This window comes from Ursus americanus, chromosome 12 (assembly GCF_024610735.1).
Source record: "Ursus americanus isolate L20-20 chromosome 12, mUrsAme1.1.p, whole genome shotgun sequence".
Lineage (NCBI taxonomy): Eukaryota > Metazoa > Chordata > Mammalia > Carnivora > Ursidae > Ursus > Ursus americanus.
The window spans coordinates 38,314,294-38,328,641 of NC_142138.1; the positions used below are offsets into that span (position 1 = coordinate 38,314,294).

At 35.1% G+C, this 14,348-nt stretch overlaps 1 protein-coding gene across 3 annotated transcripts in view; it reads right to left on the minus strand.

The window, feature by feature from the left end:
- The window catches only part of COL24A1 (collagen type XXIV alpha 1 chain), a 364,391-nt gene that overhangs the window by 116,093 nt on the left and 233,950 nt on the right, over window positions 1-14,348 (minus strand). For all 3 annotated transcript variants that reach the window (XM_087866074.1, XM_045801865.2, XM_045801864.2), the window contains exons 33-37: window positions 7,700-7,753; window positions 2,532-2,585; window positions 2,067-2,120; window positions 1,213-1,266; window positions 942-1,049 (exon numbers count right to left, since the gene is read on the minus strand). In XM_087866074.1, the coding sequence (XP_087722200.1) occupies window positions 942-1,049; window positions 1,213-1,266; window positions 2,067-2,120; window positions 2,532-2,585; window positions 7,700-7,753 (324 nt within the window). The remainder of the gene's footprint in view (window positions 1-941; window positions 1,050-1,212; window positions 1,267-2,066; window positions 2,121-2,531; window positions 2,586-7,699; window positions 7,754-14,348) is intronic.

The window sequence follows — 14,348 nt, forward strand, 5'->3', positions numbered from 1 at the left end:
AATAAAGCTGGAGGTATCACATCTCTTAATTCCAAACTGTATTAATACAAGACTATACAAATCAAAACAGTATGGTACTGGCATTAAAACAGACATATAGACTAATGGAAAAGAACGGAGAGCCCAGAAAAAAATGCATGCATATGTGGTCAACTTATATTTGAAAAAAGAATGGTATGTATATGGTTTATATATACAATGGAATATTGTTCAGCCACAAAAAGAAGGAAATTCTGACATTTGCAACAACGTGGATGGACCTGGAAGTCATTATGTTATGTGAAATGTCAGACAGAGGAAAAAAAGTACTGTATGATCTCACATATGTGTGTTATCTAAAAAAACTGAAATTGTAGGAACAGAGAGTAGACTGATGGTTGCTGCCAGTGGCAGAGAGATGGGGGAAATGGTGAATGGATACAAACTTCCAGTTATAAAATAAGTAAGAGATATAATGTACAATGTGGTGACTATATTTAACAATACTGTCCTGTGTATTTGAAAGTTGCTAGGAGGGTAAATCTTAAAAATTTTCACCACACCACAAAAAGGTAACTAAGTAAAGTGATGAATGTATTAACAAACCCTATTTGGTATATATATATCTATAGATATATAGATATATATATACCTGTGTGCATGTGTGTGTGTGTGTGTGTATAAAATCATCACATTATACACCTTATATTTACACAATGCTACTTGTCAATTATATCTCAAAGTGGGAGGAAAAAAAAGGACTTGTGTGACACATGGAAAAAGTATCTTTCGTACTTGGATGTTAGGTAGGCTATCGGTCCCTGGTTTGGCCCTCTCTCAAGCCACAGTTTTACACCTTCAATTACCCAACAGACATCTAAGAGAATCAGAATGTATGTGTGTGTGTACGTATAGAGGACTGAGTTCACGGAGTACTCAAAAATGAACCCAGCAGTACTCACCGGAGGGCCCATTAGACCTGGTCTACCCAAGGGCCCTGAAGCCCCTGGTAAACCTGTCTCTCCTTTTTCTCCATCCTCTCCAGGAAGACCCCTTCCTCCTGGGTTCCCCTGTAACCCAGTAAAAATTTTTAAGAAAGGGAAAGCAGTAAAATAAGCACACACAATAAGCAGATTTTTGTTTGGAACATAAAAGTAATCATGTAATTATGTAATATTTTAAAGATTTCACAAAAAATATCTACTTATACATAATGAGAAAAGTATAATTTACCTTTAATCCATCTTTTCCTTGGAGACCTTCCTCTCCAGGAGCTCCTGGTTCACCCTATTTTGTAGCGAAAACAGTAAGATTTATTATTTTGCTAAATTGCGCACCTTATTTTTTTCCTGGTATCTATAGGAAGTACCAGGTTTGTGTACATTTATTCCTACTTCTACTTTATTTATAAGGACTATTTGGCAGTATAATAAGCTTGATATAATTTGCTTGGAATAGCTCTGAAGATGATTTAAAGAATCGGTATTGTGAATTCAAATATAAGATAGGTGCAGAATGCCTTTTAGTATGCAAATGTCTCTTGAGATTATCTTGGGCACTGTTATCTTGGGAAAAAGCTTACGTCAGCCCAAATTACAGGCTGTCTATATTAGAATAACTTCTGTAAGCTATCTAATTATACTTATTTACAATTATTTCCTTGAATCCTGTTAACTTTTTGTGACTTTAGATTTTTGTTGTTGTTTTTTCAAACATAAATTAGGTTGTAATCATTTGTTTGCCTTGTTAGGTCAGGAAATAACCTGAGAGTTGATTACTGTTTTTTGTGAATTTCTTCTTAATGCGACCATGAGTGACAATCACAGTTACTCTGCATATGTGTAAAGCATTCTACAGAGTACACTTTATACTGACAAAAGGATGTATGAGGTTAGAACTCCAAATACTACTAAATGACAATGTGAACAGGGTCTGGTATGCAGCTTTTAAAACTAAGAAATAAAGACATTTTCTATTATGTACCAGAAAGGTTTATTATGCATTTTTTGAAGCTTTACTTATGCTAAATTTTGAGTCTCTGAACTACTCAGGCCAGTGCGTTGAGATGGTTCCCAGTAGACATTTACCCGTAACCCTGGTTCTCCAGCAACTCCAACATTGCCTGCAGGTCCAACATTTCCCTGAAGAAACACAGGGAAAGATTAAAACTTTTTTCTACTAAAATAGTATATCTAATAATTATGGAAGGTGTATCATAAAGATATGACTTTCAAAACACTTCCCATTTTTTTCTTTTCCTGATTAATTTATTGATAATATATTGCCCCATGCTTTATCATTTGTATTTCCTCATTTTCTCTTACACACACACACACACACACAGAGTCAGTATATACATACATATATAAGTGCGTATTATATATATATCATATATATATATAAAATTTTTTTCTGACTCATATGAAAACACTTCCCATTTTTATTTGCTCTCCTTCACTTGCTTTCGAGATGGTGGGTACTTGCCAAAATGTGGCAAACAGGGGATTCAGTGGTAAAAGTTCAGAGACCCTTTTACTATTTAGGAAGGTTACCTTTGCACCTGGTTCGCCTTGCAGACCAGATTCTCCCTCAATACCTGAAGGTCCCTAGAAGAGAATGATTTGACACATCATCTGTATACATTTCTTCACCAATTGCAAAGGCAATAACAACCTCATAAGAAGATCATAGTAATTTCTAGCCCAAGGGTAAGATGTATGTCCAGGAAAATATTTTTGCTTACACTTTATAAACTTGATGGCATAATTCTGGCACCCTTTAACAGTTCAAATGCCAAAGCAACATCATCTGAAGTCAGAACTTTTAAGACCTATTTCTTCTATTCTTCCTGTCATCCTTTATTCCTTGGTCAAAGACAAACCACTTCCCATTTCCTCTTCTAATTTCCTACCTTCATATTCTTACTATTCTCAGTGTTTTTTCACTTTTCACTCTTCCCATCTATTGCTGTTGAGCCCTCTGGAGCACACTTCCTTAAAAAATTTCAGTTTTCTTTATTCATTTCATAAAAAATATCACACAAAGATGATATGAATTTAATCACATTATAAAAGATTATATGGCAGCTTTTCCACTTTCCTTTCATGGGTGGGTCCAGTTGGGGAGAATGTGGCTCCTTTTACCTTGAAAACATAAAACTTCTTGCAACCTCTGGCTCTCTCTAGGCCTGGAGCTCCTACAACTGCTGTTGTATTGTTTCTTTGTTTGTTTCAGAGATATTTATCTTGTTTTTGAGCACACTGAGGGTACCTCTCCCCTCTTCCTTCCTCATTCCCCCTTCCTCTTTTCTTCTCTTTCACTGTGTGCATGTACTTATGTGGGTTAGCTTTGTGACTTCTTCACTGTTACAAGAGGCAGTACAGGACAGTACTTAGGAAAAACTATGAAGTGAGATTGCCTGGGTTTCTGCTCTGCCTCAGAAATGACAGAATTTAATATCCTACTTTAAGATTAATATTCTATCTTTAGAATTCCAACTCTCTTAGAATTTCTTCCATATTAAAATTGCTTTGATGTCACAGATCTCCTGTGGTTCCTAATTTCTCCCAACCTGTCAGTTCCTCTTGGTTTCTGTTATTCCTTTCTTAAACTAACTCTAATAGTTGATCTTCTGAACACTGTGTTGTTTCTTTTCTTATACTAGTCTTGGATTAGCACCTTCAACCATCTCCATTTCCATTTCCAGTTGAAAACTGCTGGAAAAAATTACACACTTGTGCCAAGTGGCATCATGACATGTTGAGAAGCATAGTGGTGAAGAGAATGGGTTGTGGAGAGAGACTGCCTGGGTTGACATGTAGGCTGTCCCAATACTACTAGTTACTGCTCTTGAGCAAGTTACTTAACCATTTCATGCTTTTGTTTCCTCATCTGTAAAATGAAAATAATAGCAGCATCTATCTCATAGAGTGTTCTGAGAATCCATTAACACAGCAAAGCACATAAATTCTGCTAGGCACATAAAAAGTGCTTCATAATTGTGGGCTATTGTCATCATCAATATAATGCAAATTCGTAGTCTCCTACTAAAAGCTTGACTTCTAGTAAAGTATATCTGCTCTTTCACTTGCCTATAGTCATTTCCCTCTCCCATTACCTTCGACAACTATTCTAAACCAGCAAATTTTCCTCGACTGACCTACTCAACCCCTACTCCTTATCACAACAGAATTTTTGTCTCCTACTCTGTTAATAGAAAAAACCTTCTAGTTATTAGGTATGACTTTTCTCAGTTTGCTTTAGGATCAGAGGATGTGGCATAGTATAGGGTATCAGCATCAGCTTTTGAACCAGATGTGGATTCAAAGTCAGGCTGTCCTACTTCTTAACCATTTACCTTGGGCAGATTAACAGATGATGACCCCCCATCTCCCTAATATTCCTCTTTGGTCTCATGAAAGGTATTGCCATCCATCCTGTTGCACAGCCTAGTATCTGGGAATAATTTTTTACTTCTCTTTCCCCTTTACTTCCCATATTCTACAAATATGAAGGTTCTGCAGAATTTATATAAAAAACATTTCTCAAATCCATCCACTTTTCTCCCTTTCTATCCTTCCTACTTTAGTTCAGAAGTCCACCATTTCTTGCCTGGTTGAATGCAACAGTCCTTTAGTAGGTATTCTGTCCTCTCAAATATATCCTCTATGCAGCTGCTAGAATTATCTTATTGTCCAAAAATATAAATCTGACTTTATTACTGCCCTGCTTATATCTTACAATGACTTAATATAGCCCATAAAATAAAAAAATTTAAGCTTCTTAACAGAGTACACAGAACTTTTCATAACCTAATAATTTTTCTATAATTTCATCTATTACCACACCTTGCTTTGACTTTAAACATCAAAGAATCCGTATTGCCTCATGTTTGTATATTCTCGCTCATACTATACCTTTTCCTGGAATTTCCTTATCCTTATTTACTCTTTTCATATGGCTAACTCCTACTCACTCCTTAAAACTCATCTCATCACCACCCCACATTCCCCACAAGTCTTCTTTTCCCCGGAGTCAAATGCTCATTGCCATGTTCCTATACTGACCTCTGAATATCTCCATCACTGGGTCTAACACATGGCAATGTAATAATGTTTTATATGGCTATATTCTGGAATAGATTATAAACTCCTAAAGGAATCAGGGACCATATATCAGCCATCCTTGTATTACCAGTGGATACAAAGTGCCCAGCAAGAAAGCATGGCATAATCATGGAATTAAAAATAGGCCAACAAACCTGGAGTACATGGGGGAGGAGAAGAGCTTTATTGGTATATGGCTAAACAGCTCTGCATAAATCAGATAATATAGAACATTATTTATCATGTTTAAAAGTTGGCATTTTATTGAAGGTCACGAGAGCCACTGAAAAATTCCAAGGAGAGGAATGATGGAAGGAATGATGGAAGTTGCTGGAGACATGCAATAAGAGCAGAGGACTAGAAACAGGGATGAAAAGGAAAGGATAAAATTGAGATACTGTGGGGGCTCATTCAGAGGGAAATGATGGCTGACTGGAGAAAATAAAGTAGGAAGAGGAGTCTAGGAAGACTCAGTTTGGGGTTGTTGGGCATAAGGAGTATCATTCAATGAGATGGAAATAAAAGGAGAAAGAACAGTGGGAAAGTGATGGGTTTGGTTTAGATATTTTGAATTTAAGATGTATGTGGGCTACTTAGGTGCATATGTAAAAAGACAACAGGGAATCAGTAACTGCAGCTGAAGAAACAGGCATGAGTTAGAGCCATCAAGATGGGAGCTCTAGGAATAATACTGATAACTAAAGGCGTGATAATATGATTGCTAGGCTGAGAAAGAAGGACAGCTTCACATCAAGATTGAGAAAGGCTAATGAGAAGGTAAAGAGCAGAATCAAAAGAGAGCAGTTTCACAAAAGACAAAAGAGGAAAGAATTTATGTCTAATTTATTTAGAGTTAAAGTTAACAAACAACAGAAATGAAGTAATTGGATTTTATAATTATAATGAGCATAGTATATTATTCCAAAATATATCCTAAACAGGGGTCATTTCGTTTTTTTTAAGGATTTGTTTATTTATTTGAGAGAGAGAGTGTGGGAGTGGAGGGAGGAGGAGAGAGATAATCCTCAAGCAGACTCCCGCTGAGCATAGAGCCTGATGCAGAGTTCGATCCCAGGACCCATGATCCCAAGATCATGACCTCAGCCAAAATCAAGAGTTGGCTGCTTAACCAGCTGAGCCACCCAGATACCCCAGAGGTCACTTCTTAATATTCTTCTATAAAGGAGAATCTTAGAGAATCTTAGAACATCTTAGAGTGAAGCATTATCAAGTTAACTCTAATGAGTGAAGGGTAAGTGTTATTCACTTTTTGTTCTGTCATTTAAATGGGCTGTTAAGAGAACTTTATGTGTACAGGCAGTAACCTCCTTGACATAGGCTGTAGCAACTATGCAAATATGTCTACCACAGCAAGGGAAACAAAAGCAAAAATAAACTATTGGGGCTTCATCAAAATAAAAACCTTCTGCACAGGAAAGAGAACAATCAACAAAACCAAAAGGCAACCTAAGGGATGGGAGAAGATATTTGCAAATGACTTATCTGATAAAGGGTTAGTATCCAAAATATATAAAGAACTTGCAAAACTCAACAAATAATCCAGTTAAAAAATGGGCAGAAGACATGAACAGACATCTTTCCAAGGAAGACATACAGATAGCCCACAGACACATGAAAAGATGCTCAACATCACTTATCAGGGAAACGCAAATCAAAATTACAATGACATATCACCTCACACCAGTCAGAATGACAAAATTAATAACACAAGAAACAACAGATGTTGGTGAGGATATAGAGAAAGAAGAACTCTCTTAGACTGTTGCTGGGAATACAAACTGGTACAGTCACTCTGGAAAGCAGTATGGAGTTTCCTCAAAAAGTTAAAAATAGAACTACCCTACCATGCAGCAATTGCACTGCTAGATATTTACCCAAAGAATACAAAAATACTAATTCAAAGGGCTACATGCACTCCAATGTAAACATTGTCAACGATAGTCAAATTATGAAAAGAGCCCAAATGTCCATCAACTGATGAATGGGTAAAGCAGATGTGGTGTATATATACAATGGAATATTACTCAGCCAGCCAAAAGAATGAAATCTTGCCATTTGCAACAATGTGGATGGAGCTGGAGAGTATTATGCTAAGTGAAATAAGTCAGAGAAAGAAAAATACCATATGATTTCACTCATATGTGCAATTTAAGAAACAAAACAAATGTTCACAGGAAAAAAAAAGAGAGAGAGGAAAACCAAGAAACCAAGCTTTAACTATAGAAAACAAACTGATGGTTACCAGAGGGGAGTTGGGTGGGGGAATGGGTTAAATAGGCGATGGGGATTCAGGAGTGCATTTGTTCTGATGAGCACTGGGTGTTGTACGTAAGCATGCCTGAGCCACTATATCAACTAACTGGAATTTAAATAAAAACTTAAAAAAAGAGAACTTTATATGTATAAAATTAGATGCATAAAACAGTCACTCCTACTTTTAATGGAATTTGAGGCTCTATTTTCTGAATATGAAACACAACACTACAGAATTATTCTTTAAATATATACCTAATGCATCAACTTTACGTTGAGGAGTCTTACAAAAAGTACCGGGTATTAATGAAATAACAAAAAAGAGCCACACAAAAAGTTACCTCAGCACCCATTTCTCCAGGAGGTCCAGCGTCACCTTGCAATCCTCGTGGTCCCTATATTAAAATAAAATTTAAGATCTGAGAATCAAAGTTTACTCTGTATTTTGATTAACATATGCATCTAAATATGAAATTTATAATATATAATATGTAATAGAACACATAATAATACATTTATCAACTTTTTGTATAAACAAAATTACAACTTTATAGTTGATTCATATGTTTTGTGTGTGTGTGTGTGTGTGTGTGTGTGTGTGAATAGAAGGCTATGTTATGGCTTCAGTTATAGCTTATTAAACATTATATATAATATTTGAAAATTGTGAATTCTCCTCAGGATGTGTTTCCACATTATTATAAACACACTGAGAGAAACATGTCTGTGCAGAAGTCTGTGTGTATTCTGCATTTTCTCCCTTAGAACAGAGTTTGAAATGTACCATTATTTCGTCACAAAGTCAAGGAAATTTCCTGAGAGGTTGCAATAACTAACATTCTGCAAGCAATATATAAAAGTAAAGTCTATTCATTGAATCCAAGCCAACAAAGAATATTATTTTTTAAATTCTTCATTAATTTGATGGACAATCTCTTATCTTAAAATATGTACATATCTGACTATTAGCAAAGTTGAATATTGTTTTTGTAATTTGATTATCAGCTATTTGCCATGTGTTCTTGATCATGTCCTTTGCCTATGTATTTTGGGAGTCATTTAAAAGATTTTTTTTTTTTTAAGATTTTATTTATTTATGTGACAGAGATAGAGACAGCCAGCGAGAGAGGGAACACAAGCAGGGGGAGTGGGAGAGGAAGAAGCAGGCTCATAGCAGAGGAGCCTGATGTGGGGCTCGATCCCAGACCGTTGGGATCACCCCCTGAGCCGAAGGCAGACGCTTAACGACTGCGCCACCCAGGCACCCCAATTTAAAAGATTTGTATGAGTTTTTTATGTGTTGTGGACATGAACTTATAGGCATCCTATTTTACTGTTAACATCTGCCTAGTATGTAGTTTGTTATTTAATTTTTTAATATATATTGTTAAAGATAACCCTTTCCCCCTAAATATGATCACCGTAGAATACTTGGAAACTCATAAAGTAAAAATGACTCAAAATAACCACTTAAACCACTTAACATTTGCTGTATTTCCTTAAATCTTTGAGGATAAAAAAAATTGGGATGGGAGAAATTTAAAATGTGTATATAGTTATATCTGTTAGTGTTTGAAGATTTTTTCCATCACATTTAAGGTTAAAACATCTACTTCCATGGAATTATTCTGTATTATTTCTTTTAAATTCTATCAGCCCTAGTCTTCCTTTTATGGCAGGTTAAAAATATTGAGCGATTTTGCCTGCTTATTTTTATGTCATCTTTCAATAATTAAATCCCACACCTGATTTACATGGGTAGTGGGATTTTTGAATGGGACTGTGTTAACTCTAATAAATACATTAGTTTAAAAAATAATTAGTCTTCTAGTTAGACAATTATTTGACTTTCTACTTAAATCTGTTTCTAGGTCGCTTAATGAATTTTTGAAGTTTGTATGTGTCCCATCCAATTCCCATTAAGTTTATCCTTAATTATTATGTTTTGTTTCTATCTAGAATGGAATATTTTTCCATTATATTTTATTACTTGTATATTATATGCATATCAGAAAAACTGATTTTTAAAAATGTCTATTTTATGTCTTGTGTATATTACTCTATCTCAGAAATTGAAAAATACAGAATTAACTCTTTGGGTGTTATAAGTTTTGGGGGGTTTATTTAAATTTTCTCTAAATAATGCTTTTCTTTCCTTATATGATAAGGAACCACTACACTTAGCTAAAACTTTTCGAATAATGTTAGATAATACAGTGACAGTTGGCAATGTTATATTGTGATTTCTATGCTTCTGGTGTTTCCTTATTTCCTAGTAGGTTGGGTGCGGATATATGATAACCTACTTTATCTTAATACAGAACTATGTTTGACGTTACTAGAATATTTTGTTTCAATTAATAAATTTTATTTCTTAGAAAAGTTTTTTATTTACAGCAAAATTGAACAGAATGTACAGAGTTTCCATATATCACCTTTGCCCAGTTTTCTCTGTTATTAACATCTTGCATTAGTGTGGTGCATTTGTTATAATTGATTAATCGATATTATACACTATTACTACTTAAAGTCCATAGTTTACATTAGGGTTCACTCTGTGTGAACACAGACACAGAGTTGTACAGTTGTATGAGTTTTGAAAAATGCATAATGTCATGTATCCATCGTTAGAGTACCATATAAAATAGTTTCACTGCTCCCAAATCCTCCTGCTTTCCACCTCTTCATCCCTGGTCCTCTACCCCTGACACCTGGCAACCACTGTTCTTTTATACTGTCTCTATAGTGTTGCCTTTTCCAGAATGTCATATCGTTGGAATCATACAGTATTTAGACTTTTCAGACTGACTTCTTTCATTTATCAGGATGAATTTAAAAGTTCTTCTTTTTGTGGCTTAATAGCTCTTTTTTTTATTGACGAATAATATTTCATTGTATGGATGCACCACAGTTTGTTTATTCATTTATCTTTTGAGGACATATCAGTTGCTTCTACTTTGGACAACTATGAATAAAGCTGCTATAAGCAATCATGTGCCAGTTCTTGTGTAGGCATTAAGTTTTCCACTCATTTTGGTAAATACCAAGGAGCATGATCGCTGGATCATAATGGTAAGAATATGTTTAGCTTTGTAAAAAATTGCCAAAGGGTGTTCCAAAGTTGCAGTACCATTCTCATTCTGTATTACCACCAGCAACGGATGAGAACGCCCGTTATTTTACATCTTTGCTAACCTTTGGTATTGTCAGTGTTTTAGATTTTACCCATTCATACAGGTGCGTAATGGTATGTTATTGTTGTTTTAATTTGCAATTCTCTCTAATGACATATGATGATAAGCATATTTTCTTATGCTTCTTTTCTATTTGTAGTCTTTGGTGTATTGTCTGTTCAGATCTGTTGCCCACTTTTTAAATGGATTTTTTGTTTTCTTATTGTTAACTTTTAAGAGTTCTTTCTATGTTTTGCATACAAGTCCCTTATCAGATATGCGTTGTGCAAATGTTTTCTCCCAGGCTGTCGCAAGTCTTTCATTCTTTTTTTTTTTTTTTTAAAGATTTTATTCACCTATTCGACAGAGATAGAGACAGCCAGCGAGAGAGGGAACACAAGCAGGGGGAGTGGGAGAGGAAGAAGCAGGCTCATAGTGGAAGAGCCTGACGTGGGGCTCGATCCCACAACGCCGGGATCACGCCCTGAGCCGAAGGCAGACGCTTAACCGCTGTGCCACCCAGGTGCCCCAAGTCTTTCATTCTCTTAACACCTCGTTCACAGAGCAGAAGTTTTTAATTTTAATGAAATTCAACTTATCAATTTTTCCATTCATGAATCATGCTTTCGATGTTGTATGTAAAAAAGCCATTGCCAGATCCAAGGTCAGTGAGATTTTCCTCTTATGTTATCTTAAAGAAGATTCAGTTATACATTTTAAATTTAGGTCTATAATCCATTCTGAGTTAATTTTTTGAAAGGTATAGGGTCTTTATTTAGATCCTTCTTTTTTTTTTGGTTTTGGTTTTGTTTTTATGTGGATACCTAGTTGTTCCTGCACTATTTGTTGAAAGTGTTGCCTTGGCAACTTTGTCAAAGATCAGTTGACTGTATTTGTGGACTTCTATTCCTGGGCTCACCATTCTGTTCAAATTATCTGTTTATTCCTACTACGCTGTCTTGAATACTGTAGTGTTATACTAAGTCTTTAAGTTGGATAGTGTCAGTCCTCTGACTTTGTCCTTTTTCAATATTATGTTGGCTCTTCTGGATCTTTTGCCTTTCCATGTGAACTTTAGAAGATTTTTATCAATATCCACAAAGTAACTTGCTAGTATTTTGACTGGAATTGCATTGAATCTATAGTCATGATATCCTAATAATATTTACTCTTCCTATCCACGAACATGAAATATCTTTCTGTTTATTTAGAACTTCTTTTATTTCTTTGATGAGTTTTGTAGTTTTCCTCACATATATTCTGTGTACGTTTTGTTAGATTTATACCTATTTCTTTTCTACTTTTGATGCTAATGTAAATGGTGTTGTGTTTTAAATTTCAAATTCCAATTGCTTATTGCTGGCATATAGGAAAGCATCCGACTTTTATATATTAATCTTGTATCCTGATATCCTGCCACGTTGTTATAATTGCTTATTAGTTCCAGGTGTGGATTTTTATTGGTCAGTTGTTTGGGGTTTTCCACATATTTGAGTTCATACCTATCTTTGTTACTGTTTTCTATTTGTTACTCATGTTCTTTGTTTTTTTTCTTTCTTTGTCTTCCACTCTTTTTTAACTGTGAATTTTGATTCCATTTTCTCTTTTTATGATAACAATTATACTTCTTTTAGAAGATTTTTAGGGGCGCCTGGGTGGCTCAGTCGTTAAGCATCTGCCTTCGGCTCAGGGCGTGATCCCAGCGTTCTGGGATCGAGCCCCACATCAGGCTCCTCTGCTATGAGCCTGCTTCTTCCTCTCCCACTCCCCCTGCCTGTGTTCCCTCTCTTGCTGGCTGTCTCTCTCTCCATCAAATAAATAAATAAATACTTAAAAAAAAAAAAAGAAGATTTTTAGTGGTTTCTCTAGAGTTTGCAATGTATATTTACAATTAATCCAAGTCTATTTTCACAAAAAACACTATACCACTACACTTATCCTTAAGGTATGAGATTAAATACACTGTTGTGATTATTATTTTGTACAAACTACCTATTCTAGTAATTAAGAAAAAACATTTGATTTTACTTTTATATTTTCCTTCTAAAGTTCTTTCTTCCTTTCTTCAATGCTAGATTCTCATCTATATCACTTTCCTTCTCTCTGAAGAATTTCATTTAACATTTCTTACAAGGCTGGTCTACTAGTGACAAATTCCGTCAGTTTTTGCTTGTCTGAGAAAGTCTATTTCTACTTACCTTTAAATTCCCAGTCTGAAAATTTCAAAATCTCTGCTATATCTGAGTCTGTTCCTGATGCTTGTCTCTTCAAACTGTTTTTCCTCTTTTAGCATGCCCTGTGATTTTTTTTTTGTTGAAAGTCAAACATGGTGTATAAGGTAAAAGGACCTGAGGTAAACTGGCCTTCAGTGTAAAGTTTTAAGTTATCTGGTTAGGAATTAGGCCATGTTTACTGTTTGCTGCGCTGTGGTGTCAGAAGCTAAATTTCCTCCTAGTGTCATTGTTTTTGTCTTGTCTGTTGTCTTTAGGCTTTCCTGGAGATGCCTTAAATAGGATTTGGGTCTGCAGTTCTTTTAGCTATAATCCTCCACTATTATACAGGAGCCCTATTCATGTGATGGTAAGTTATAAGAGGGGAGAAGCACTCTATAGTTTTATGATTAGGTCTCAGTCTTTCAATGAGCCTGAGCTGGGGTATTTTCTTTTCCCCATGTCTAAGGCTAGAAGCATCTAGGGTTGGGGAACTGCTCTTCTCCCAAGTTCAGTAGGTTTTGGCAAAAACTCAAATCAGTTAGGCTCAGATAAAACAATTTCCCTTGAGGGCAAGCTTTGTTAAGGAGAACAGAGCCCCCTGAGTATATTTCAAAATGGTTACTTTTCCCATCTCACTGTTAGAAGAAAAAACAGATATGTCTCTGGACTTTATAGTGAGAACCTAGCGGGTCTCCCGGTGGTAAAACTCAGGGACATGTGGGACCTTGCCTCAGACAGGGTCCCCTCTTAGTTTCTTAACACTTACGATAGTCTAAATTGTGTCTTAAGCAATTTGTTAATTTTATATTGACAAATATAATTATAAAGTGCTCCTACCATCCAGTTATGGTCTTCAGCTTCTGGTAAGCTCTGGTTCTCTATATCCTCCTGTCTTGTCTCTCCAGTTTTTAGGCAAAAGTTTGTCCTTTGACCTCAATGATCTAAATAGAGTTGCTGATTTTCAGTTTGCTCAGCTTTTTCCTTGTTGTAAGAAAGGGGATGACAGCTTCCAAGCCCCTTACAATTCAGAGCAGAAACCATTTTATGACAATTTTTAACAAATCAAAAATAGTTGAATTTTACTGAGTACTTGTTTTTAGCATTTTTAGATTATATCTGTAATATGTTATATGATAGATTTCTTAGTATTAAGTAATTTTTGCCTTTCTGTAATTCTTTCACTTCATTTGTCTTTTATTTTATTCACTTAATTCTTTATATATATAGTTGAATTTTACTTGTGTTTGGTATTTGGCTGAAATTCATCTTTAACTTTTTCTGTTGGTGCTATTTTTGTCTGGTTTTAGTACTGTCAAAATTCTACTGAGACACTGATTTTTATGTTTTGCTTCTAGAACTGTTGCCATTTTAAAATATCTTCATAAGTAATTCAATGTCAGGTTTTATCACATACTTTTAATTAATCTGAGAATCCTGTTAATTATCTTTTAAGGTAAGTAGAAGTGACTTCTGGTACTCAAATAAGGAAGTGTACCTAGAAAATAATAGTTTTTAAATTGAAGGGCATATTGTAAAGCACACTTACCAAGAATTGATTTTTTTTTATTTTAGAAACAACAGCATTCCCCTCATATTCCTTTTTA